Genomic DNA, 25,322 nt, shown 5'->3' with positions numbered 1-25,322 from the left:
ATTAGCGCAAGCGTGGGAGGGAAGGGTGAGGAGGAGGAATGCCGCGTGCTTGGGGAAGAGGTGGGGCCAGGGCGGGTATGTGGGGAGGGATCCAATGGGGCAGTGAGGCGGCGGGACTGGGGGCGGGGCAAGGGCGGGTATGTGGGGAGGGATCCAATGGGGGAGGGAGGGGACGGAGTCGGGGCGGGGCTGGGGCAGAGTTAAGGTGGGGGGGGCACGAGCCCCCTCTGCCTGTGCGCCGGGGGGCAAAATATCGGGACAATTCGCGTCCCGAAGGAACATCGGTTGGGACGCGGGACAAACAAGTAAATATTGGGACAGTACCGATAAAATCGGGACATCTGGTCACCCTAGGCAAAATTCCCATTGACTTCAATTGAGGCCTAATCCCTTTCCCTGGGAATTCAGTGGAAAGTGAACTGATCCTTAGGAAGGGGGATGTATGGCTTCACAGGGCCATTTGAGCGAAGTGAACCTTAGAGTTTCTGAAGTAGGTTATTCCCCTGGGAGGAGATTTGGGATCATTGAAATGTGTTCATAGGCAATTTGAAATTATTACTGATGGGGCCTTATCCACCTCCCAATCTTCACAGAGGACACTTATTGACAATAATGAGAAAGTTCTTTAAGTGCAAAGTGTAATGAGGATAGGCTTTTTTGTTTTGTTTTTTAGAATAGTCTAAATTTTCCTCTTTGATGCATGTAAGGCTCTTATTTAAACCAACAGGAACCATGTACTTGCTTCCGAAAGCAGAATTTGGCCAATAACTCATTGGCCTACCCACAGATGCTGTGCTCCATTGAAAATGGCTCACAAGCACTAGAACATGTATTGTAACAACAGAAATAAAACTTGTCTTCTGCAAAAATGTCTCCAGCACCAGAATATATAGTTTAGCACCAAAAAGGCAGCCTTTACTAGCCATTTGCTCAGTAACGGTAACAGTGAGTCAAAAATATCACAGGCAGTTATTATAACATGAAGGGCTGCACTGGGTTCTTAATGGCATTGCTGCATCCTTTTAGCTTTTTACTCCTATAACTCTTATAAGTGTCTGTTATTTTAAATCACAGTTATTCTTCATCCCTATTTTATTCTTTGTACAGTTTTATAAATATCTGTTTTATATTTAAAGTTGAACAAAAAATATTGTATCCAAAAGGAATATTTTTCCAATGGCCAGTCTACCGTTATAAAAGCACACTGCTATTCTGCTCTGTAGGAAAAAGAGTGCAGGTTTGTAAACCTGTGAAATGGGTGGAATAGTCCCATGGTATTTGGTTTTTTTTTGGGTTTCTCTTTTCTCAGCATAGCCCTGTAATGGTGAGGGAATATTATATGACACCTTTGGTCTTCAGCACAGTACTTGTATTCCAACAGCATTTTGTGTCAGGTAATCAATCAAGCAGCACTGACACGGGCTATCAAGGTAGATATAGGCTGGCATTGTAATTATTCAACTCAAGGGAAAGCTGATGAGAGAAACTGCAGGGATTTGAATAGATAATGCACTTTTATAAAAAATTGAAGGGTAAACTGCATTTGGTTAGTCAAATGTCCAGTTAGCTGTAACCTTCTCTGTTAAATGAAATATGTTAAACTAAATGCTTGCTGCTGGTTTTCTCAGAAGCTGCTCTTATGAAATAGCTTATATCCAGATTATTTCCTGCTGCTGTAAATTACAGTGTGATTATGACAGATATAATTATCCGTAGCACCATTACTGTGTTTTGAAAAAAATCTGCACCCCTGTTTGATAGTAGCAAAGTTTCCTATTACTTATATCTACAGAAAACAGAATATTCCAAATGATCAGCTTATTATTACCAAGTTAAAAAAAGTTACAGATACAATAACATATATACCCGTTATAATACTTTCAGCTGAATTACACAATTATAAATTAATTTACAATTTCTAGTTCTGTTTGGAAAGTGTACCACACAATGTACAAGTTGCAAGTTACAAAGTGCATAGTTATTAAACATTAACCCTAATCCTTAGGCTCTGCAGTTTAGAACTTCAGTTAACATAGTCTCTGCCTGTTATTTTTTATAATTTTTTGCAAATGTAAGGAAATGTAAAATTTTATCTCTTACCCCTTCATCCTCCAAAAAACATCTGTCACGTGGAACAAAAATGCATTTTGCCTCTATATTCCTTAGTCAAAAACTCCCATTGGGTTACAGAACATGGCCTATATACCACTTAAAACGGAACCTTTCAAATAGAGCCTTAAGTGCTGCACAGAGCTTGTGTTTTCCCTCTGCAAAGGGGTGAATTTCACCCAGTTGGACTATTTGACCAAGTGAGGACTGCAGGACCTCAAGCCCATTGTTAACAGTAAGGAAAACCTGTAACATTTAAATTGTTACTAAAATAAAAGTTACAGAAACATCACATGTGGTTTTGTTTTTAAGTTCTCATGCCTAGTGGCATTATATACTTCTCTAATTATTGTCATGTTAGACAAAGGAATGTCAGCCAGAGAGATACTTGAAGAGCTACAGTACAATAAATGACTTTCTCTGAGTTAGTGTCAAATCATAGATATCTGAAGTGTGATAATTCCATTTGCCATGTACTACTACAGCACTCATTCAGTCCATATAATTGATCTCTTTGGCAATAGGGTTGACTACATGTAAATTATTCCCATATCTGTAATTTTAGTAAAGTTATCGTGTACTCTGGTGGCAGACTTTCTTAAACAGCCTTGGGAAGACGACATCTTTGCTTTAAAATAAAATGTGTATATATATATGATTCTGGTGAAGCACATGAACTTCCAAAGCTTATGAAATTCAAATCTCCCAACATATCTGTGCCAGGCAGAGTGGAAATGTGGGAAATTGTAAACAACTAATCACTTGTATTCCCTGTTCATCATGAGCAAAATTCTGCCTTGTGATATGAAGGAACAACTCTCAGTCACTTCAATGACACTTGCACACATGTATCTGAGGGCAGAATTTGGACCCTGGTCTGTTATGGATACCATTCAGGACAAGCTATCTATACATATATACAGTGTTCTAGTTTCAGCTGTAGTCCCTTTCTCCATAAATTTTCTACTTAGCTCCCACAAGAAGTTTGCTTTTTTGGGGGAGAATAAATATATTTTTCTTCGCTGGTTTATAAAGATACTTCAGGAAATAGCTTCACCATATTGTTTAAAGGACTCTGTCAACTGTTTTACAGATTCTGTTTTTTTGTTGCACACTGTTAAAAGCCCCCCCCCCTTTTTTTTAAATAAAAGTTCCCTTTTCACTTTCTACTTTTTATTTGGGATACCTTTTAGTCAAAATTGTGCAACACTTAGGCCTGATTGGAAGTTTTACCTGTAGCACTATTTCAGCTAGGGATGTGATTTTTTTTTTTTTTTTTTTACTAACATATTTAACAGGTAAAAGCCCTAGTATGGATCCAGTTATACTTGTATAAAGGTGTCTTATGCCAATATAGTTATTCCCCTTCCCATATGGAATAGTTATACTGGTAAAGAGTGCCTTTATACCAATATAACTGCATCCACATTAATGGGGTTCTACAATGTTAACTATACAGTATAGTTAAAGTGATAAAACTTTCTAGATTAGACAAAGCTTTAGTCTGGTTGGTGAACACTTGCAGTTCCATCATATTTCTTAGTGGTACAAAGGCCAGCATGGCTCCCTATTCTTTACTTCTCTATCTCCACACAGGCATCATTGATGATAGCAGCAGCCATGTGTGGAACTCTTGAAATACCTTAAGTTAATCACTGTTGTGCATGGGGGAGCTAACATAAGGCTGAATACTGGAGTTTCTCCTGCACATATGTTTACTCTTGCTCAGAGTCCCATTGACTATGCAGGAGTAAGCCTAAGTGCAAATGGGAGTAGCCATTTGCAAGATGAGGACAATGTAGGTGGGGAAGGGGGGGTATTTTTTTTGTACATTTGTACATTTTTCATTTTTAAAGCACTGATGTAGTTGCCAGTGGCTATTATCTATCTATATCTATAATTTCAAAGGGAAGGGTCACATTTTAGACTTAAGTTGACAGTGCCCTTTTAAATTTTCTTTTAATATCAAACAGAACATATTCTTTAGGAAGTTACACTTTCTTAAGATGATATAAGATTATCCTTCTCTACATGATCATGGCCTGAAATGGAGAATTATAGTTATAAATTCCAAAGAGTTAAAAATGAATCTATACTGTACTCTGAAAGATAAATATGCAAAAGGATATAAAAAGAAAACAAGGGTATTATTACTATATATATATATATATAATATGTGCAAAATTCAATATACAAGCTTTTGTTACTCAGCCATATTATTTAAAAATAATGTAAACTTCTGTTAACTTATTTAAACCAATATAAGTAGTTTGATGTTATTCCTGGAAAACAAAGATTGTCAGTACAAGCAGCTCCATAACTAGGAGGGCAAGCGGAACACGGGACTCCTACTTTATACGGTGCTTCTCCAATCCAGTTGCCCCTGAAAATATAAAGTAATACACCTTTTTAGTAACTTAAGAAAACATATCTCTTAATAAGTGCAAACTAAGTTTGGGTGATGTATTGCCTATCATGTATTTATAAAATATTTTCATATTGCATTGGTGACAGACACTATTTTTGGAATGACTTTTGCAACTTTGCTCTCTAGAAAGAGAAAGCAACCAGAGGGCTCTTGTTAATAAGACATTAGTGTCACAGTGTTGTTGCAAAGTTTTAAAACTTTCATTGATTGCATATTTGTAATGTTTATTTTCAAGATGGGAGTGGGTCTTTTGAGGCTCTTGTTACAGGGTTTAGCTGATCAGGGATCCATTTTGCTGGGTATTGAGTGTGAACTCATGTTGGTTTGCTCAAAGGAACTGGGAAAATGAAGGACTCGTCACAATGACACGTAGAAAGAGTACAGGAACTGTGAGATGGCTGGAAAGTTTCACTGAAAGATGAAGTCAGGGGTCTATTGGGATTTCATGAGGGCCCAGGGATTTGGCTGGAGGTTGTGTGTGCCCAGTTTCTGCTAGAGGACCGAGGGTACACGTAGGTAGCAGGCTGCAGAGGCAATCATGAGGGGTGAGGTAGCCTCAAATGAGGCATCTGAGTAAGCATCCAGACTTCCAGATGCTTATACAAAGCTCTAAACTTTTAGAGATTGACCCATTACTATTGACTCTGGGTTTACAGGATGGTCACTGGAGAAAGCTAAAATGAGATTTCTACTTAAATGTTGCATTTCACTAAGAAAAGAACCTTCTAATACATGTGTGATGTGCTACAGCAGTGAGTAATGCAGTTATTTGTGAAGCATTTTCTCATTCCCCCCCTTCCCAGCCAATAAAGATGGATCAAAAAGCCTAACTTTGGGTTGTGTCTTGGAAGAAAGTAGGAGTCTCTCAAATACTTTACTCATTCTTACTCCTATTCGAAATGGGCACAGCAGACTGCACAAACAGGGAAATTTGCTAGCTTGATAACAGATACTGTAATCTAGAGGGAGTGCCACAAGTTGAATGTTGGCTTCATTCACTGTATCATGAGTGATTAATAGAGCTGTAGATTAAGTATATCAGTTAATTAGGTCTAAACCATACACACATTTTTAAACAACCCTTCTTAACACTGTTTCTGAAATCAGAAACTCAAGTAGACAATGTGGACTATCTGGCATATTTTTCAACCAGTTTATAGTAGGGTATACATCAGCTAATAGGAGGTATAGCGCTGATATCCTGGGCAGATTCCAATTTGAATACTCTGCACCTCTAAAACCCCTCTAGTTTAAAATGGTTACAGTGTTCTTCACTTCCTGCCCTCAACTATTGTATAGTGCTGTGGTATGTTGTGTAGCTGAGAGGTGCAAACGTCTTAGTGATTAGTGAAGTGAGACCTATATGTAGATATACAGGTCCTGACCTTGAAGTCCTTGCCAAGTTTCATTCATTCTTTCCAGACAAATTTCCACTGACATCAAAACATGGACATAGGAATTGTCATGCTAGACCAGAATAGTGGTCCCTGTAAAACCAAATCCTTTATCTGATAGGGCCAAATACTAGGGATGAAAATACTGGTCCCACTGACTTCACTGGAGCCAGGAATTCACCCAAAATACTTCAGAGGAAGATGTAAGAAACCCTTTAGCTTATGGGATAACCTGCCTAGAGGGGAAGTTTCTTCCTAGCTCTAGTCAGTGAGTGGTTGGCTTATGTTCTGAAGGATGATAGCTCATGTCTCGTTTAAAACACTCTTTTATCTTATCTAGTGTAACTATTGATGTTCTCATTATCCACATAAAAGTTTAACCCTTTTTTAAAATTCTTCTAAGCCTTGGCATCCATATGTAGTGGCAATGAGCTAATAACTTTGATAGAGTAAAGGCCTAGTAAAAACTGAGTTGGGACCTCAGGATTTCTTCTACAGACTGCAAAGTAAATCAGAAGTTTCAGAACAAAAAAAACGAAATGTAACATATCATTATTACAGGGTTAATAATGCATCAAATAATTAATCAAATAATTCAGCAGTTCTCAACAATGCCTCTTATTCATTTGCCATAATTGAATGAAATTAATGATATACCCTAATAATTTTGTAATTACTTTGTGTTTTGTAATGTTTGATACATATATACATACATTATAATGCCTGGGTTGCTATTAAAGAGAGGCTCAAGTTATGATATTTGGGATATAACCTGATTGGGATATCAGTCCAAACATCCCCAAAGTGTGGAGATTGGAGTCAGATCTGGGTTTACTGTCTGATCCCCCTCTAGTTCCTTTGCTACTACTTTTTATATTAATTGTAATAGTAAATATAAAGGACCTGCCTTCCTGTCTCCCAAAATAGAAGTGGGTTCTTCTTTGGAGGTTTTTTCACCAAAATTTACCTGTTTGGGGGTTGCAACTCTTTAAAGAGACAGTTAAAAATTCTCTTCTTATGTATATGGCAGCTGAAATTACTCACACTCATTCACTGCCCTATTCTTTACCACTTATGGATCTGTGACATTTAAAGTTTATCAAACTTGTACAACTCATTATTATTTGTTTGGGTTGTTTTATACAGCACCATGGGCATGCAAGGCCCTTTATAGAAATTTAAGGCCCCAGTCTACAGTGGGCCAGCTCATGTCAGTAAGTGCAAATCAACATAAGAATGGATTGCAGAACTGCATTCCCTAACAAGGCAAGGGAGTGAGGAGAAAAAGGTGGGGGAAAAGAGTAATGCAAAGGATGAGCATTACAATAACAAAAGATAAAGAGATGTGCTTTTGTTAAATACACATCTTGTTATTCCCCTGTGGTTTGTTTATATACAAAAGTAGTACATTTTTATATTTCCAATTATTATGTTTGTTTGAGGAAGCGGGCCCAGCACAAAAGCATGACAGGAATGCCAGCTGGAAAAAGGGAGTAAACAGTCCTATCAAATAACCCATACATGCATGAAGTATAAAAGTAAACAGAATGAAAAGAAAGCAACTCACTTTGGGGCATAGTTGCATACCAAGTAAACAGCTCGTCGCCAAACAGATCCCCAGACATTCATATTGTGGCATGTGTGGACTGCGCAGCCTATACGATTGGAAGTGGCCCAAACCATCTGAATAAATAATCATTATTCTTTTGGTGAAGTCAACATTGAAAAGAAATATTATTTGCACACACACACACAAACACACACACACACACACACACATCACATCACAGAAAAGTCCACTTTTGAACTATAGATTGGTAAAAGAAGAATGGAACTCAGATAACCTGTGTATAATGTGTGCACATGGGTCCATAGCATCTCAGAGGGCATCTAGGGTTGCAGTCCTGAGGATATGGAAAAGCATAGTCTTTCACTTCATCATACCATGGCTTTACCAGCTGAAGAATGGATCGATACCTAGATTAATTTAAAGACATAGGTTGTAGGGGAGGGAAAGTTCATTTGCAAAACTTGTTATCAGGGCCGGCTCTAGGCACCAGCAAAACAAGCTGGTGCTTGGGGCGGCACATTTTTGGGGCGTCATGGCCGGCGCCAGAATGCCGCTCCTGCTGCCCCTAAAAATGTGCTCCAGCCGCCCTAGCTCACCTCTGCTGCTGCCGCCGCTTGCGCACCGCTGCTCCTCCTCCCTCCCAGGCTCTCAAACCTGGAAGGGAGGGGGAGATCCCGAGTGGCCGCGGCACGCGAAACAGCTGATTTGTGCGCCGCTGCTCACCCTCCCTCCCAGGCTTGAGAGCCTGGGGGGAGGAGGCAGGGCTGGGGATTTGGGGAAGGGGCAGAGTTGAGGTGGGCTCAGGGGGTGGGGTAAGAAAAAAACGGGGCGGGGGGGCAGCCAATATTGATTTTGCTTGGGGCGGCAAAAATCCTGAGCCGGCCCTGCTTGTTATGTTAGAACATTTGGCTTGGCATCCATAGTACAGTCCATTCACAAACTGCCATTATGTGGAGACCTGAAATCCTTGGTTACAGTAATATTTACCAATGATTAATTCTCATATTCCTGAATGGAATGAAAATCTTTATAAGCTGTAAACAAATTGAGTTCTTGCCATCGCACAGCTAAAAGGTTCAGATTGGTGTAGACACCTGCTGTCGGATTGGAAATTGACACCGGCTGAGGATATGGCCCTCAATTTTTTTATAAAACAAAAGGTTTTACAAAATGACAGCTACCTACCTTCCAGTTCTTACAGACAGGTTTTGGCCCAAGAATCTCAGTAAGTAGGAAGGTCCATGGTCCCAAATGCATGTTGCAGCCCAAGCCTCTGCAGACTTGGCAAGAGTTTCATCCCAAACCTGACAAAGTAAAAAGTCCTTAGCAATGGTACTGAAAAATGTAGACAAATGCAAGATGCAGATATGATATGAAATGATCAGGTCAATATAACATATCAGATCAATAGCTCAACACTTGAAGAAAATTTGTATAATACTTGATGTTAAATCTGTGGTTCCCATGAAAAAATATGTTGTGTGTCTTACAAAAAATAAAATACAGTCAGAGATCTCCAGCATCCACAAGAACATGGCTACAGCATGTATGGGGACTTGTCAGATCTATCAGAGGGCCAGGATACACCACCAAAGTCCAGCACCCCGAGTATGCAGCTGTGCCCCATCCTGTATGGAAGGGTCCTCCTATGACACTATTCTCCCCATCCACTTTCCAGGAGTCTTTGGGGGCTCTCTGTATTGGATAGAGTCCAGAGTGGGCAGTGGGGATCCTGTGAATTGTTGGGAAGCAGGGCTAAGAAGACACACATTGTCCTGTGGAACATTCTAGAAAGGATAATGCAACCTCAGATGATATAACATATTCCATGAAACCCCCTACACATAGTAGGTGGAATAACCAGTCTGGCTTCTTTGAAGCCACGTTTCAGGAAAGCGAAGGGCCAGAGTGGAGGTAGAGGGTGTCCTAGGGACCCCTCCTCCAGGATCCACACTGAGCATGTGCTTCCATAGCTCATCCCACAGGGGATCAAATGCTGTTTCCCAGTGAAATAATCAGCAAACAATTCTGTGGGATGTTTTAGTGATTTCCTCCCCCTAAGTTTTCTTCCATGAGTTTTACTGTGAGAACAAATGATCCAGCACACAGTTCTTTATTACTAGGGATATTTGCATTAAAGGGGGATTTTTTCCCTTCAGAAGTTAAATAGTGTCTCCTGCTTGTATCTCATTTGTTCACCTAGATCCTTGGTTTGTGGCTAGACTCAACCCTGCAAACAGTTATAAACAGAGGAATGTGTCAGTCAAATAATATAAATAGCAGCAATCAATAATCTCTTACAGAATGAACACATATTCAGGGTAATGCCTCTAGTAATGAGCATTTTACTGATATCATAGAATATGTGCAAATCCCAATATATTTAAAAAATAAAGTTATGCTCAAGTAACAAAGTCTAGCTCCAGACTTGGATGCATGTTCATAATGTCTCAAAGTTCAGGGTATTCCAGTTCAGGCTTTTGGTCCAGGCCAGCTTTAACAAACAGCAAATAGAAACGCAAAAAATCCCCAAACAATCCAGATAAATATTTTATCCAGGCCAAAAATATATATTTAAAAACAAAAGCAAACCAAAAACATCCAGTGAGGCTGGAGAACGGAATATATACTTTGTCACATATGATGTAAGATGGACAATTGGGGATAAACATCATAGAGGACAATTTGGCACATAATGCCCATATCTTGACAATGAGCTAATGAGCTGTGATTGATTCTGGGAATTACAGACCAGTGAGAATTATCTCAGTACTAGAAAAATAGTTGAGAAAAACCATTGAAGTTAGGATTATGGAGTGACTCAAAGGTGCCCTCTTTCAGTGTAATCAAATATGAGATGCAGGAGAAGGCATTGATAGTTTAAGTTCATTTAGAATTTCAAAGTGCATTTGAGGAAAGAGCCTTTTGAGGAACTCTAGTAGCCACCAGAAGAAGTAAAGTCCCATCATGGATTAAAACTGGTTGTGTCCTCCCCTCCTCCACCACCCCACCCGGTGCTTCCCTCCTCCACCACCCCTCCCGCGCTACCTTGGCAGTTATCCCCTATTTCTGTGACTAATTAATAAAGAATGCATGAATTTGAAACAACACTGACTTTATTGCCTCTGCAAGTGGTCATCGAAGGGGGAAGGGGAGGGCGGTTGGCTTACGGGGAAGTAGAGTGAACCAAGGGGGTGGGTTTTCATCAAAGAGAAACAAACAGAAAAAACAGATTGACAGAGCCAGACGAGTACCTAGAAGTCACCTCCTACAAGACAGGCCCAACAAAGAAAATAACAGAACACCACTAGCTGTCACCTTCAGCCCCCAACTAAAACCTCTCCAGCGCATCATCAGAGATCTACAACTTATCCTCAGAGATGATCCTTTACTCTCACAGATCTTGGGAGACAGACCTGTCCTCGCTTACAGACAACCCCCCAACCTAAAGCAAATACTCACCAGCAACCACACATCACTGAACAAAAACACTGACCCAGGAACCTATCCTTGTAACAAAGCCCGATGCCAACTCTGTCCACATATCTATTCAAGTGACATCATCATAGGACCTAATCACATCAGCCATACCATCAGGGGCTCATTCACCTGCACATCTACCAATGTGATATATGCCATCATGTGCCAGCAATGCCCCTCTGCCATGTACATTGGCCAAACCGGACAGTCTCTCCGCAAAAGAATTAATGGACACAAATCTGACATCAGGAATCATAATACTCAAAAACCAGTGGGAGAACACTTTAACCTGTCTGGCCATTCAATGACAGACCTGCGGGTGGCTATTTTACAACAGAAAAACTTCAAAAACAGATTCCAACGAGAGACTGCTGAGCTGGAATTGATATGCAAACTAGATACAATCAACTCAGGATTGAATAAGGACTGGGAATGGCTGAGCCATTACAAACATTGAATCTATCTCCCTTTGTAAGTATTCTCACACTTCTTATCAAACTGTCTGTACTGGGCTAGCTTGATTATCACTTCAAAAGTTTTTTTCCTCTTACTTAATTGGCCTCTCAGAGTTGGTAAGACAACTCCCACCTGTTCATGCTCTCTGTATGTGTGTATATATATCTCCTCAATATATGTTTCACTCTATATGAGTCCGAAGAAGTGGGCTGTAGTCCACGAAAGCTTATGCTCTAATAAATTTGTTAGTCTCTAAAGTGCCACAAGTACTCCTGTATCAGGGGGTAGCCGTGTTAGTCTCTATCTACAAAAACAACAAAGAGTCTGGTGGCACCTTAAAGACTAACAGATTTATTTGGGCATAAGCTTTCGTGAGTAAAAACCTCACTTCCGAAGAAGTTAGTCTTTAAGGTGCCACCAGACAAGTACTCCTGTTCTTTTTGCGGATACAGACTAACACGGCTGCTACTCTGAAACAGAACTTTCACGCTGTAGCTTGGCCAGTCATGAAACTGGTTTTCAAAGCTTCTCTGATGCGCAGCACGCCCTGCTGTGCTCTTCTAACCACCCTGGTGTCGGGCTGCATGTAAGTAGCAGCCAGGCAATTAGCCTCAACCTTCCACCCCACCATAAACGTTTCCCCCTTACTCTCACAGATATTGTGGAGCACACAGCAAGCAGTAATAACAATGGGAATATTGGTTGGGCTGAGGTCTATCTGAGTCAGTAAACTGTGCCAGCGTGCTTTTAAACATCCAAATGCACATTCTACCACCATTCTGCACTTGCTCAGCCTATAGTTGAACAGCTCCTGCCTACTGTCCAGGGTGCCTGTGTATGGCTTCATGAGCCATGACATTAGGGGTAGGCTGGGTCCCCAAGGATAACTATAGGCATTTCAACATCCCCAGTGGTTATTTTCTGGTCTGGAAAGTAAGTCCCTTGCTGCAGCCATTCAGACAGACCAGAATTCCCGAAGATGCAAGCTTCATGTACCTTTCCCGGCCAGCCCACGTTGATGTTGGTGAAATGTCCCTTGTGATCCACCAGTGCTTGCAGCACCAAAGAAAAGTACCCCTTTCGGTTTATGTACTGGCTGCCTTGATGCTCCAGTCCCAAGATAGGGATATGCATTCTGTCTATTGCCCCACCATAGTTAGGGAATTCCATTGCAGCAAAGCCATCCACTATGACCTGCACATTTCCCAGAGTCATGACCCTTGATAGCAGCAGCTCAGTGATTGCCCTGGCAACTTGGATCACAGCAGCCCCCACAGTAGATTTGCCTACTCCAAATTGATTCCCAATTGACCGGTAGCTGTCTGGCATTGCAAGCTTCAGGGCTATCGCCACTCGCTTGTGAACTGTGAGGGCTGCTCTCATCTTGGTATTCTTGCACTTCAGGGCATGGGAAAGCAAGTCACAAAGTTCCATGAAAATGCCCTTATGCATGCAAAAGTTTTGCAGCCACAGGGAATCGTCCCAGACCTGCAACACTATGCAGTCCCACCAGTCTGTGTTTGTTTCCTGGGCCCAGAATCAGCGTTCCACGGCATGAACCTGCCCCATTATCACCATAATGTCCAAATTGCCAGGGCCCGTGCTTTGAGAGAAGTCTGTGTCCATGTCCTCATCACTCTCGTCACCACGCTGCTGTCGCCTCCTCACCTGCTTTTGCAGGTTCTAGTGCTGCATATACTGCAGGATAATGCGCGAGGTGTTTACAGTGCTCAGAACTGCCACGGTGATCTGAGCGAGCTCCATGCTTGCTGTGGTATGGCGTCTGCAGGAGAGCAGAGTGGCAGCGGAAGCGTGATGATGGTTTGCAGCCCTATTGTACCATCTGCTGCCAGCAGCACCCAGAACACAACAGCAGCGGCTGAGCTGAGCGGGCCGCACGCTTGCTGTGGTATGGGGTCTGCGCAGAAAAAAGGCACGAAACGATTGTCTGCCGTTGCTCTCACAGAGGGAGGGGTGACTGACGATATGTACACAAAACCACCCGTGACAATGTTTTTGCCCCATCAGGCAATGGGAGCGTAACCCAGAATTCCAATGGGTGGCGGAGACTGCGGGAACTGTAGGATAGCTACCCACAGTGCAATGCTCCGAAAGTCGAAACTAGCCTAGGTACTGTGGACGCACTCTGATGACTTAATGCTACTTAATATGCTTAGTGGGGACACACACAATAGACTGTATAAAACTGCTTCCTAAAAATCAACTTCTATAAATTCAACCCAATTTCGTAGTGTAGACATACCCTAAGAGTAGTAAGAAAGTAAATAGACAATTTTAGGTAGATGCTCCAGGGAGCCACAAGAATGTAACATTTTTTGATGACATTTGGATTAGACTAGAGAAGGATCTGAGCAATTTCAAAAAGACCTAACCAAAATTAAATTATATTTGGGTAACTAGCAAATTAAATTCCAAGTGGACAAATAAAAGCCAATGAACTATGTAAGTGTAGGCACACCTGTCTGAGAAGCCTCTGAATCCTTTCACAGATATCCTGATTAGACAAACCTCTAGATACTGTATGCTGACTTTGAAGGATTGCAAGTCCCATGATGCACTCCCTGGATGCTCTCTGGGACTAGACAAAGCTTCCTCGGTCAGAGACTATTTCAGGGGGTCAGCAGCCTCCATTTTGTGAGTAAGGAACTGTCACAGACAGCTGCTTCTTCCCTTTGGACACATGACCAGGGCTAAGGCCTGGTCTACACTACGACTTTAATTCGGATTTAGCAGCGTTAAATCGAATTAACCCTGCACCCATCCACACAACGAAGCCATTTAATTCGAAATAAAGGGCTCTTTAAATTGATTTCTGTACTCCACCCCGACGAGTGGAGTAGCGCCAAAATCGATTTTATCATTTAACCAATTAGGGTTAGTGTGGCCGCAATTCGATGGTATTGGCCTCCGGGAGCTATCCCACAGTGCACCATTGTGACCGCTCTGGACAGTAATCTGAACTCGGATGCACTGGCCAGGTAGACAGGAAAAGCCCCGCAAACATGTGAATTTCATTTCCTGTTTGCCCAGCGTGGAGCGCACAGGTGACCACAGATAGCTCATCAGCACAGGTAACCATGCAGGCCGATAATCGAAAAAGAGCACCAGCATGGACCGTACGGGAGGTACTGGATCTGATCGCTATATGGGGAGAGGATTCAGTGCTAGCAAAACTTCGTTCAAAAAGACGAAATGCAAAAACTTTTGAAAAAACCTGCCCCATTAACAACATGATCTCCAAAGCACCGGGGCCCGCAGTTTGACAGAATTCTGTGTCCATGTCCATGTCCATGTCCTCATCACGCTTGTCGCTGCGCTGCCGCCACCGCTGCCTCCTCGCCTCGTTTTTCTGGTCCTGGCTCAGCATAAACTCCATGAGAACGCGTGAGGTGTTTACAATGTTCATGACTGCTGTCTTGAGCTGAGCAGGCTCCATGCTTGCCGTGGTATGTTCACCCAGGAAAACAGGCGCAAAATGGTTGTCTGCCGTCCGTTGCTTTCATGCAGGGAGGGAGGGAGGGGTGAGGCTGTACCCAGAACCACCTGCGACAATGTTTTTTGTCCCATCAGGCACTGGGATCTCAACCCAGAATTCCAATGGACGGGGGAGACTGCGGGAACTATGGGATAGCTATGGGATAGCTACCCACAGTGCAACGCTCCAGAAATCGACGCTAGCCCCAGAACATGGACGCACACCGCCGAATTAATGTGCTTAGTGTGGCCGCATACATTCGACTTTATACAATCTGTTTCCCAAATTTGAATTATATAAATTCGGATTAATCCCATAGTGTAGACATACTCTAAGACTACACTACAGCTGACAACTTGTTAATGCTGAGCCCTTGCTCATGGACTCTGTCTCTACAGCTAGGCATTGAGGGCAGAAGCTGAAGACTGTTGGTTGTGCAGAAGATCTGAATCTGGTTTACAGATCATTGAGTAAAGAACATGTTACCCCTGGGGTATTGCTCTCTAAAATAACAACTGTTACGCCACCTACCACTGTGCAACCAAAGCTGGTCACAATACAAAAGTGCCTCACTCCTTGTTTCACCTGGACTGCCTTTGCTGGACTTACAAAGTGCCAGCTTGAACGCCTGTTCAGCCACTGCACCAACACAAGAGAGGGCTCAGGTCTGTAAACTTAAGGAAGAGTGCGTAGTCAGGGATGGGGTGGATCTGTGTATAATGCCAAGAGTGGCAGTGAGGTTTATGTTGCAACTTGCTGTTGAAAGCTGCTGCCTTTAGCTGAGCTACACACCACTACTGTTTTAGTATAGATATCACACAAGTCTATATGAATCTGTTGCATTTTGTATTGTATGTTGCTAGGATAACTTTAAAGTAAAATTGTTTTGGTTTTATTCTGGGTGTTTATTATCTGCATAAGAGCCATTATTTATATTTGTGTACCTGGAGGCAACCAAGGTATACCCATAGGTGTATACTGTGCCTGTCCAGGGCGAGGCACTGCCAGCTATCAGTATTCATGGGAATTAGAGGAATAATGCAGAGGGGTGGGTGAGGTTCTGTATCAAGCGATGTGCAGGGCATCAGACTATAGGATCATGATGGTCCCTTCTGGCCTTAAAGTCTATGAGTCTGTGGGTGACTAGAGGATTCCCACCTAATTCCCCATCTCATCTGGGACCCCCAGGGTTTCCATTATCCTTAATGATGTAAGGTGACCAGGAAACTGGCAGAGGCGATGTGGGGGGAGTCACATGGGGTCACATGCCCGCCCCTCCAGATTTCTCAGGCCGCCTCTCACTGGGATCCCAGCAGCAAGGAGGCAGTGATTCCTCCTGGCAGCGGCACTCACCATGTGTCTGTACAACGCAGGGAGGGAGGAAGCAGCAGGGTGACTGGCTGAGCTCCCCTGCCCCCTGCTACATGGGACTGCTTCTCCTTCCCTGCTGCTTCCCACTGCCTGCTTTACAGACCGTCCGCTGTGGTCAGTCAGGGGGGTGGATGCAGAGGTAATATGTGGGGCAGTCATGTGTCCCCTCCCAGAATCTTTCAGTTGTGCCCCCTTCCATCCACAGTTATGTGTCACCTCTGGCAACAGGTGAGGGTTGCCTGCTCCTGGGTAACCTGGGAAGGAATGTGGGGGTGGGTAGAGGAAGGGGGGAAAGGAGGGTTACATAAGGAACAATTTAAAGGCCAAGCTTTTGAAGCTTAGTAGTGGACAAAATTACAACAAAGATACCTCCAAAAAGGCACCCTCCAAGGTGAACCTTCAAAACTTGCTGAGTTCACAGTCCTATGTCCCCTGAGCTGCAGTAATGGGGTTGTCCTGGAATAAAATGGTACTATAGTTCTAGCTCAGATCTGTGACTGCATGTGAAGATTTCAGAATCTTGGCAATGTAAAATTTATGAATGCTAATTGATTTTATGAAATTGCTGTATCAATAAATGTCTCAGTGTATATTGAATCAATCTTTTGCTATCAGGGTTTGTGTCACATCCCTCTGAGACAAGGGATAGGGTGGTTTGACAAGAACAATTAAGAGTCATTAACTTGAATGGCCTTTCATTCAAATGGAAGCACCCTAGAACAATGAGGTATCTTTAGCCTAAGGGAAACTGGTGTTCCTCAGGTTGTCTGCAGAAGGTGGAGTTAGAGCAATGGAAAATCCCCATCAGAAAAAAAAAAGAGCAAAGACAAAAGGTTTTATGAACTGCTTTTTTAAAAAAGGACATGCTCAATGAATGAGAGGAACTTTTGACTGATGTGCTGGATCTGTGCCAGCTTGTTACAGAAGTTAGCGAGTCCATAGCCAGGATGTGAAGATTTTAGATGTAATAATCAGAGGACTGCGGTCTAAAAGAAAGATTTGGGGGGACTCCAAAGCAGTGACCAAAACCCAAGAAACTTAAGAGTGGTGAGGACTCACAGGGAGAGAATTGTGTACAGGTGTTAATTATTTTGCCTAGATCAGTGCATCTCTTGTACTTTGTCCTTGAGTAAAGTGTGATTGCTTTAGAAATTCTGCAAAGTCTGTGTGCTACTTGGTTCAACCCTCACATGTCCCTGAAGGGCTAAACTATAAACTGAAGTACTCATGAGGGTGGAGCTCTGGGGAGAGTGTTCTTGAACAACTTGGGCATCTTGGGAGGGAGGTCAGCATTTGTCCTAGGAGCCCAGGGCAGTTGGACTGAAGAGTCCTGTTCCCTAAAAGTGGTAGCAGATGGAGAGTCTGTGGCCAGGAAGTATGCCAAGAGGCCATAGTCAGAGACTGTGGCTAGATCCTGCCCAGACGTAGGGGAGCTCAGAAGTACATGGCTCCGGCACATGGGTCTAAACACAGCTTCCTGGTGAGCAACCACAGAGGGGAGTTCAGTCATGTATGTGAAACTCCATAAACACCCTTCATTGCTAGTGATAATCATGCTTTTGCCATGAGCTGTCTTTGCCAGAAGCACTGTACGGTGTGTGTGTGTGTGGTGGGGATGGGGGGGGGGGGGTGCCCATTCCCATGTGATCCTGGCTATGGGCCCACAATCATAGAATCATAGAATATCAGGGTTGGAAGGGACCTTGTGAGGTCATTTAGTTCAACCCCCTGCTCAAAGCAGGACCAATTCCCAACTACATCATCCCAGCCAGGGCTTTGTCAAGCCTGACCTTAAAAACCTCTAAGGAAGGAGATTCCACCACCTCCCTAGGTAACCCATTCCAGTGCTTCACTACCCTCCTAGTGAAAACGTTTTTCCTAATATCCAACCTAAACCTCCCCCTCTGCAACTTGAGACCATTGCTCCTTGTTCTGTCATCTGCTACCACTGAGAACAGTCTAGATCCATCCTCTTTGGAACCCCCTTTCAGGTAGCTGAAAGCAGCTATCAAATCGCCCCTCATTCTTCTCTTCTGCAGACTAAACAATACCAGTTCCCTCAGCCTCTCCTCATAACTGTGTCTGTGCAGAAATAGCACTTAGCTTCTGATTTTGACACCGTATAATTTTAAAAATTAAATTATTTTACCTAATAGCATCTTAGATTATTAAATCTAAAAACTGTACAAATCTCAATTTTCCCCCCACCATTAATTCTATGTTTACCTTTTCCACTCCACAGACAAAACAGAGCTAATCCATTCACTTCATTCTATTCAGTTTTGCTTTCTGGGCCTCATACATCAGCATAATGCTGCAGCATTTGGGAATGTTTGAATCCAAATAAAAAAAAATCTCAGGATTTGTAGGAGCTACTGTAATACAGAATAATCATACATTCCATGTTTCCTTTCTCTGCATGATCAATGCATTATGAGGGCTCTCTGGGGATATGAGGCATGATGGCATGAAGGAATAAGAGGACAAGATAGTAATATGAGCAGGGATTAAAATAAAAATAAGCACAGCTCCCCATGCTCCTCCCTAATTGGGAGAGTGCTACTCATACAGATCTCCCCCTCATCTAAGCCTGTGAGGTAAGGACTCATCAGGGAAGTCGGAACTGGGAGCATCAGGAGAAACTGGATCCTGGTTGAGGCATTTCTGAGGCTCCCAGACTTTACCACCAATAGATGTAGAAACAGCACCAAGGGGAGAAGAAGAGATGTCCTACCAGCAAATTCCCTATCCAACTTTCCTTACAGAAGCACTGTCCCCTTGCTGGCCCCCACTCCCTCAAAGACCTTGCCACCAGATCCTGATACCCTCTAGAGGCAAAGGCAGACAATTTATCCAAAAAATATGTCTACTGCAGTATGTATTATCTCATAATGACATACAATCTTCTATAATATAGAAAATTATATCATTACTTCAAACTTTTCTGAGGAAGAATAACCTGAAGCCTGCACGTCTCTTTATTTTTGTCTCAATATATATTTTCCATGCTGGTCAAGTCTAAGTGAGCGGCATTTATGGGAATGGGGGGAGAAGCACAAGGAATGTGTCTCTACACAGATTCACACATGTGCATACACACACACATACACACGTTTGTTTGTGAGCATGATATTGTTTTATACACACATTTGCTCTTGTTCCCATTCTCTTCTTGCTATATCCTATCATCGTAAGACGATGCAATAAACTAAGAGCTGATAATAGCCAATCCCATGGGCCCCAGGATCTACTTTAATCATCTGATAAGGGGTTAGAAAAAAATATTATAATGACAAAAGTTGACTCTGCCCTTGAAAACTGCATTCCTTTAGGGTCAGCCATCCCAAACAAGACAAAGAAATAGAAAAAAAAAAAATCTGATGGCCATTATAATGACTAATAGCATGGAGAAGCAATTTCCTTATAAGAGATTTAAAAGAATAGGATTAGTTAGTAAGAGAAAAAGAAGAGTAAGGGCACATGCCCTTACCACATGAGGAGGTTTGGCAGCATGTGACCTCCAGAAGAAGAAAGAGGAGCGTCCATGCACCAGCAATGGAGATACAGGTGAGGAATCGTTTCCATGTTCTCTCTACAGGTACTAATGCGGAGAGAGGACTAGATGACCCATTTGAGGGAAGGGAGCAGAAGGAGACTCCACCGATTGGAAGGCAAAAGATGCACTGTCCTAGGGATGGGGGTTCCATGACCACCACTCCCAAGAGGAGGAGGAAGGTGGTGGTGGTCGGGGACTCCCTCCTCAGGGGGACTGAGTCATCTATCTGCTGCCCCGACCGGGAAAACCGAGAGGTCTGCTGCTTGCCAGGAGCTAGGATACACGATGTGACGGAGAGACTGCCGAGACTCATCAAGCCCTCGGATCGCTACTCCTTCCTGCTTCTCCACGTGGGCACCAATGATACTGCCAAGAATGACCTTGAGTGGATCACTGCAGACTACAAAAACAACAAAGAGTCTGGTGGCACCTTAAAGACTAACAGATTTATTTGGGCATAAGCTTTCGTGAGTAAAAACCTCACTTCTTCGGATGCATAGACTGCAGACTACGTGGCTCTGGGAAGAAGGATAAAGGAGTTTGAGGCGCAAGTGGTGTTCTCGTCCATCCTCCCTGTGCAAGGAAAAGGCCGGGGTAGAGACCGTCGAATCGTGGAAGTCAACGAATGGCTACGCAGGTGGTGTCGGAGAGAAGGCTTTGGATTCTTCGACCATGGGATGGTGTTCCAAGAAAAAGGAGTGCTAGGCAGAGACGGGCTCCACCTAACGAAGAGAGGGAAGAGCATCTTTGCCAGCAGGCTGGCTAACCTAGTGAGGAGGGCTTTAAACTAGGTTCACCGGGGGAAGGAGACCAAAGCCCTGAGGTAAGTGGGGAAATGGGAACCTGGGAGGAAGCACAAGCAGGAGAGCGCAAGAGGGGAGGACTCCTGTCTCATGCTGAGAAAGAGGGACGATCATTGAGTTATCTTAAGTGCCTATACACAAATGCAAGAAGCCTGAGAAACAAGCAGGGAGAACTGGAAGTCCTGGCACAGTCAGGGAACTATGATGTGATTGGAATAACAGAGACTTGGTGGGACAACTCACATGACTGGAGTACTGTCATGGATGGATATAAACTGTTCAGGAAGGACAGGCATGGCAGAAAAGGTGGGGGAGTTGCGTTGTATGTAAGAGAGGAGTATGACTGCTCAGAGCTCCGGTATGATACTGCAGAAAAACCTGAGAGTCTCTGGATAAAGTTGAGAAGTGGGAGCAACAAGGGTGATGTTGTGGTTGGAGTCTGCTATAGACCACCAGACCAGGGGGATGAGGTGGACGAGGCTTTCTTCTGGCAACTAGCAGAAATTGCTAGATCGCAGGCCCTGGTTCTCATGGGAGACTTTAATCACCCTGATATCTGCTGGGAGAGCAATACAGCGGTGCACAGGCAATCCAGGAAATTTTTGGAAAGTGTAGGGGACAATTTCCTGGTGCAAGTGCTGGAGGAACCAACTAGGGGCAAAGCTTTTCTTGACCTGCTGCTCACAAACAGGGAAGAACTAGTAGGGGAAGCAAAAGTGGATGGGAACCTGGGAGGCAGTGACCATGAGATGGTCGAGTTCAGGATCCTGACACAAGGAAGAAAGGAGAGCAGCAGAATACGGACCCTGGACTTCAGAAAAGCAGACTTTGACTCCCTCAGGGAACAGATGGGCAGGATCCCCTGGGAGAATAACATGAAGGGCAAAGGGGTCCAGGAGAGCTGGCTGTATTTTAAAGAATCCTTATTGAGGTTGCAGGAACAAACCATCCCAATGTGTAGAAAGAATAGTAAATATGGCAGGCGACCAGCTTGGCTAAACAGTGAAATCCTTGCTGATCTTAAATGCAAAAAAGAGGCTTATAAGAAGTGGAAGATTGGACAAATGACCAGGGAGGAGTATAAAAATATTGCTCAGGCGTGCAGGAGTGAAATCAGGAAGGCCAAATCACACTTGGAGTTGCAGTTAGCAAGAGATGTTAAGAGTAACAAGAAGGGTTTCTTCAGGTATGTTAGCAACAAGAAGAAAATCAAGGAAAGTGTGGGCCCCTTACTGAATGAGGGAGGCAACCTAGTGACAGAGGATGTGGAAAAAGCGAATGTACTCAATGATTTTTTTGCCTCTGTCTTCACACACAAGGTCAGCTCCCAGATTGCTGCACTGGGCAGTACAGCATGGGGAGAAGGTGACCAACCCTCTGTGGAGAAAGAAGTGGTTCGGGACTATTTAGAAAAACTGGACGTGCACAAGTCCATGGGGCCGGATGCGCTGCATCCGAGGGTGCTAAAAGAGTTGGCGGGTGAGATTGCAGAGCCATTAGCCATTATTTTTGAAAACTCATGGCGATCGGGGGAGGTCCCAGATGACTGGAAAAAGGCTAATGTAGTGCCCATCTTTAAAAAAGGGAAGAAGGAGGATCCGGGGAACTACAGGCCAGTCAGCCTCACCTCAGTCCCTGGAAAAATCATGGAGCAGGTCCTCAAGGAATCAATTATGAAACATTTAGAGGAGAGGAAAGTGATCAGGAACAGTCAGCATGGATTCACGAAGGGGAAGTCGTGCCTGACTAACCTAATTGCCTTCTATGATGAGATAACTGGCTCTGTGGATGAGGGGAAAGCAGTGGATGTGTTATTTCTTGACTTTAGCAAAGCTTTTGATACGGTCTCCCACAGTATTCTTGCCACCAAGTTAAAGAAGTATGGGCTGGATGAATGGACTGTAAGGTGGATAGAAAGCTGGCTAGATCGTCGGGCTCAACGGGTAGTGATCAATGGCTCCATGTCTAGTTGGCAGCCGGTTTCAAGTGGAGTGCCCCAAGGGTCGGTCCTGGGGCCGGTTTTGTTTAATATCTTTATTAATGATCTGGAGGATGGTGTGGACTGCACTCTCAGCAAGTTTGCAGATGACACTAAACTAGGAGGCGTGGTAGATACACTAGAGGGTAGGGATCGGATACAGAGGGACCTAGACAAATTAGAGGATTGGGCAGAAAAAAACCTGATGAGGTTCAACAAGGACAAGTGCAGAGTCCTGCACTTAGGACGGAAGAATCCCATGCACTGCTACAGACTAGGGACCGAATGGCTAGGTAGCAGTTCTGCTGAAAAGGACCTAGGGGTCACAGTGGACGAGAAGCTGGATATGAGTCAACAGTGTGCTCTTGTTGCCAAGAAGGCTAACGGCATTTTGGGCTGTATAAGTAGGGGCATTGCCAGCAGATCGAGGAACGTGATCGTTCCCCTTTATTCGACATTGGTGAGGCCTCATCTGGAATACTGTGTCCAGTTTTGGGCCCCACACTACAAGAAGGATGTGGAAAAATTGGAAAGAGTCCAGCGGAGGGCAACAAAAATGATTAGGGGTCTGGAGCACATGACTTATGAGGAGAGGCTGAGAGAACTGGGATTGTTTAGTCTCCAGAAGAGAAGAATGAGGGGGGATTTGATAGCAGCCTTCAACTACCTGAAGGGGGGTTCCAAAGAGGATGGAGCTCGGCTGTTCTCAGTGGTGGCAGATGACAGAACAAGGAGCAATGGTCTCAAGTTGCAGTGGGGGAGGTCCAGGTTGGATATCAGGAAAAACTATTTCACTAGGAGGGTGGTGAAACACTGGAATGCGTTACCTAGGGAGGTGGTGGAGTCTCCTTCCTTGGAGGTTTTTAAGGCCCGGCTTGACAAAGCCCGGCTGGGATGATTTAGCTGGGAATTGGTCCTGCTTTGAGCAGGGGGTTGGACTAGATGACCTCTTGAGGTCCCTTCCAACTCTGATATTCTATGATTCTATGCAATAGAAGTATAAAAAATAATGAACATTATAATGATGGTCAATCAGGAATTAGTACTGATCATGCAAAGGGAACTCAGCATCGAAAGAAAAAGGGAAGAGTGGAAAAGATTTGTATACACAATGGATCAAATTTTGAGGGGCTTACTCATTCATTAATCATGCAAACTCCCACCAAAGCAAACTGCCTTCTCTCTCCATCTCTAGATGCCTAATTCTCTAGAAATGTTATGGGTGTGGAGGTATTCACCTTCCTTCCATCAGAAATAGGCACCTGCCAGAACTCACTGGATCATTGTATTGAAATCCTCCCCACTCCTCAAATGATCCTAACTGAACTGCAAAGGAGTTACAGCTCTTGTCGAAGTAGCATTAGTAACCTGAAGTGTATATTCTTAAGCCATATTTTGCAGTTTCCCGAGATAAAAGGTCTTTTCCTAAAAATTGTTCTCAACATGTGTGATGCTGTATGATTGAAAATGACCATTTGTATCATTGCTGCCACCACTGTTATACAATTGCAACAACTCTTATGCAAGGTATATCATGTAAGGTGTCAATGGAAAAGTTACAGTCTATCAGGTATAATTATCCTGGTTAAATCCATGTAGCATCTTTGTATTTAAAGTTATGAATATTAACTATGTATTTGTATCCCAAATGTGTTTGTTACGGGGTGACACTTCTCAAATAGATTTACATCAAGGCTAGACAGCTATATGTGGATGGCCTATTAAGGACACTTCACTCTAACAATGGGCCACAGAAAAAATTTCATTTTGCCCATATAGCTCTCCCTGAGGATGCCTCAGGCACCGAGGGGCCAATGGCCAACCCTGTGAGTCAGCAAGTCATGTAAGGACATGTGATATGCTCATGTGACCCTGGACTCCATCTTGGGACAGTAAGTTTCCACAAACAGGGTCTGTGGGCTTTGGGATAGTAAATTTCCATGCACATGGCAGAGGATATAAAAAGGCAACTGAGACATCTCCATTTTGTCTTCATTTCATGCTTCATTTCTCTGGACTGGATTTCTAACAAGGAAGCTCTAAACAAGGACTGATGACCCCCAATTTGTTTGAGTGATTCCAGAGTCTAGCAGTTTATTCCATTACTGCTACAAACTTGGTACAAGGACTTTACAATTATTTGTATATATATAATCTATTAACCATTTATAACTCTCTCCTTTTATTATTAAACCTTTAGATTTTAGTTACTGAAGGGCTGGCATCAACATGATTATTAGGTAAGATCTGAGTTATGTATTGACCTGGCTAAGTGGCTGATCCCTTGGGATTTGAAGGACCCCAATTCTGATTAAACTGGTTTTCAGTAACCACTCATCATAAAGTCCAAGTGTCTAGATGGTGAGCCAAAGGCTTGAATGCATACGGGGGCTATGTTTTTGGCTTCTTGTTAACTAGTGTGGTGATACAGAAGCTCATTTATGTTACCGATTTGGTAAACTCTAATGATAGAATAACCACCAGTTTGGGGTGTGTCTGCCCTATTTCTTACCAGGCTGTCCTGAATTTGGTATTCTCAGTCGTGACCCACTGAGGCATGGTGACAACATGGTCTCTATAGTTTTCTATCTAATACTAGACTTTAAATAGGGATTATATATGAGCACTATCAAATGGATTGTAAACTGGCAAAGGATAATGATAAATTACAATGCTTTTTC

At 43.3% G+C, this 25,322-nt stretch overlaps 1 protein-coding gene across 1 annotated transcript in view; it reads right to left on the bottom strand.

The window, feature by feature from the left end:
* Window positions 1-3,377: 3,377 nt before the first annotated feature.
* The window catches only part of PI15 (peptidase inhibitor 15), a 34,638-nt gene continuing 12,693 nt past the window's right edge, over window positions 3,378-25,322 (bottom strand). The window contains exons 3-6 of the mRNA XM_034763152.1: window positions 8,687-8,805; window positions 7,776-7,908; window positions 7,499-7,614; window positions 3,378-4,492 (exon numbers count right to left, since the gene is read on the bottom strand). Of these exons, the coding sequence (XP_034619043.1) occupies window positions 4,357-4,492; window positions 7,499-7,614; window positions 7,776-7,908; window positions 8,687-8,805 (504 nt within the window). The 3' untranslated portion in view covers window positions 3,378-4,356. The remainder of the gene's footprint in view (window positions 4,493-7,498; window positions 7,615-7,775; window positions 7,909-8,686; window positions 8,806-25,322) is intronic.

This window comes from Trachemys scripta, chromosome 2 (genome assembly GCF_013100865.1).
Source record: "Trachemys scripta elegans isolate TJP31775 chromosome 2, CAS_Tse_1.0, whole genome shotgun sequence".
In the NCBI taxonomy this organism is placed as follows: Eukaryota; Metazoa; Chordata; order Testudines; family Emydidae; genus Trachemys; species Trachemys scripta.
This window is presented reverse-complemented; position numbering and strand designations above follow the sequence as displayed.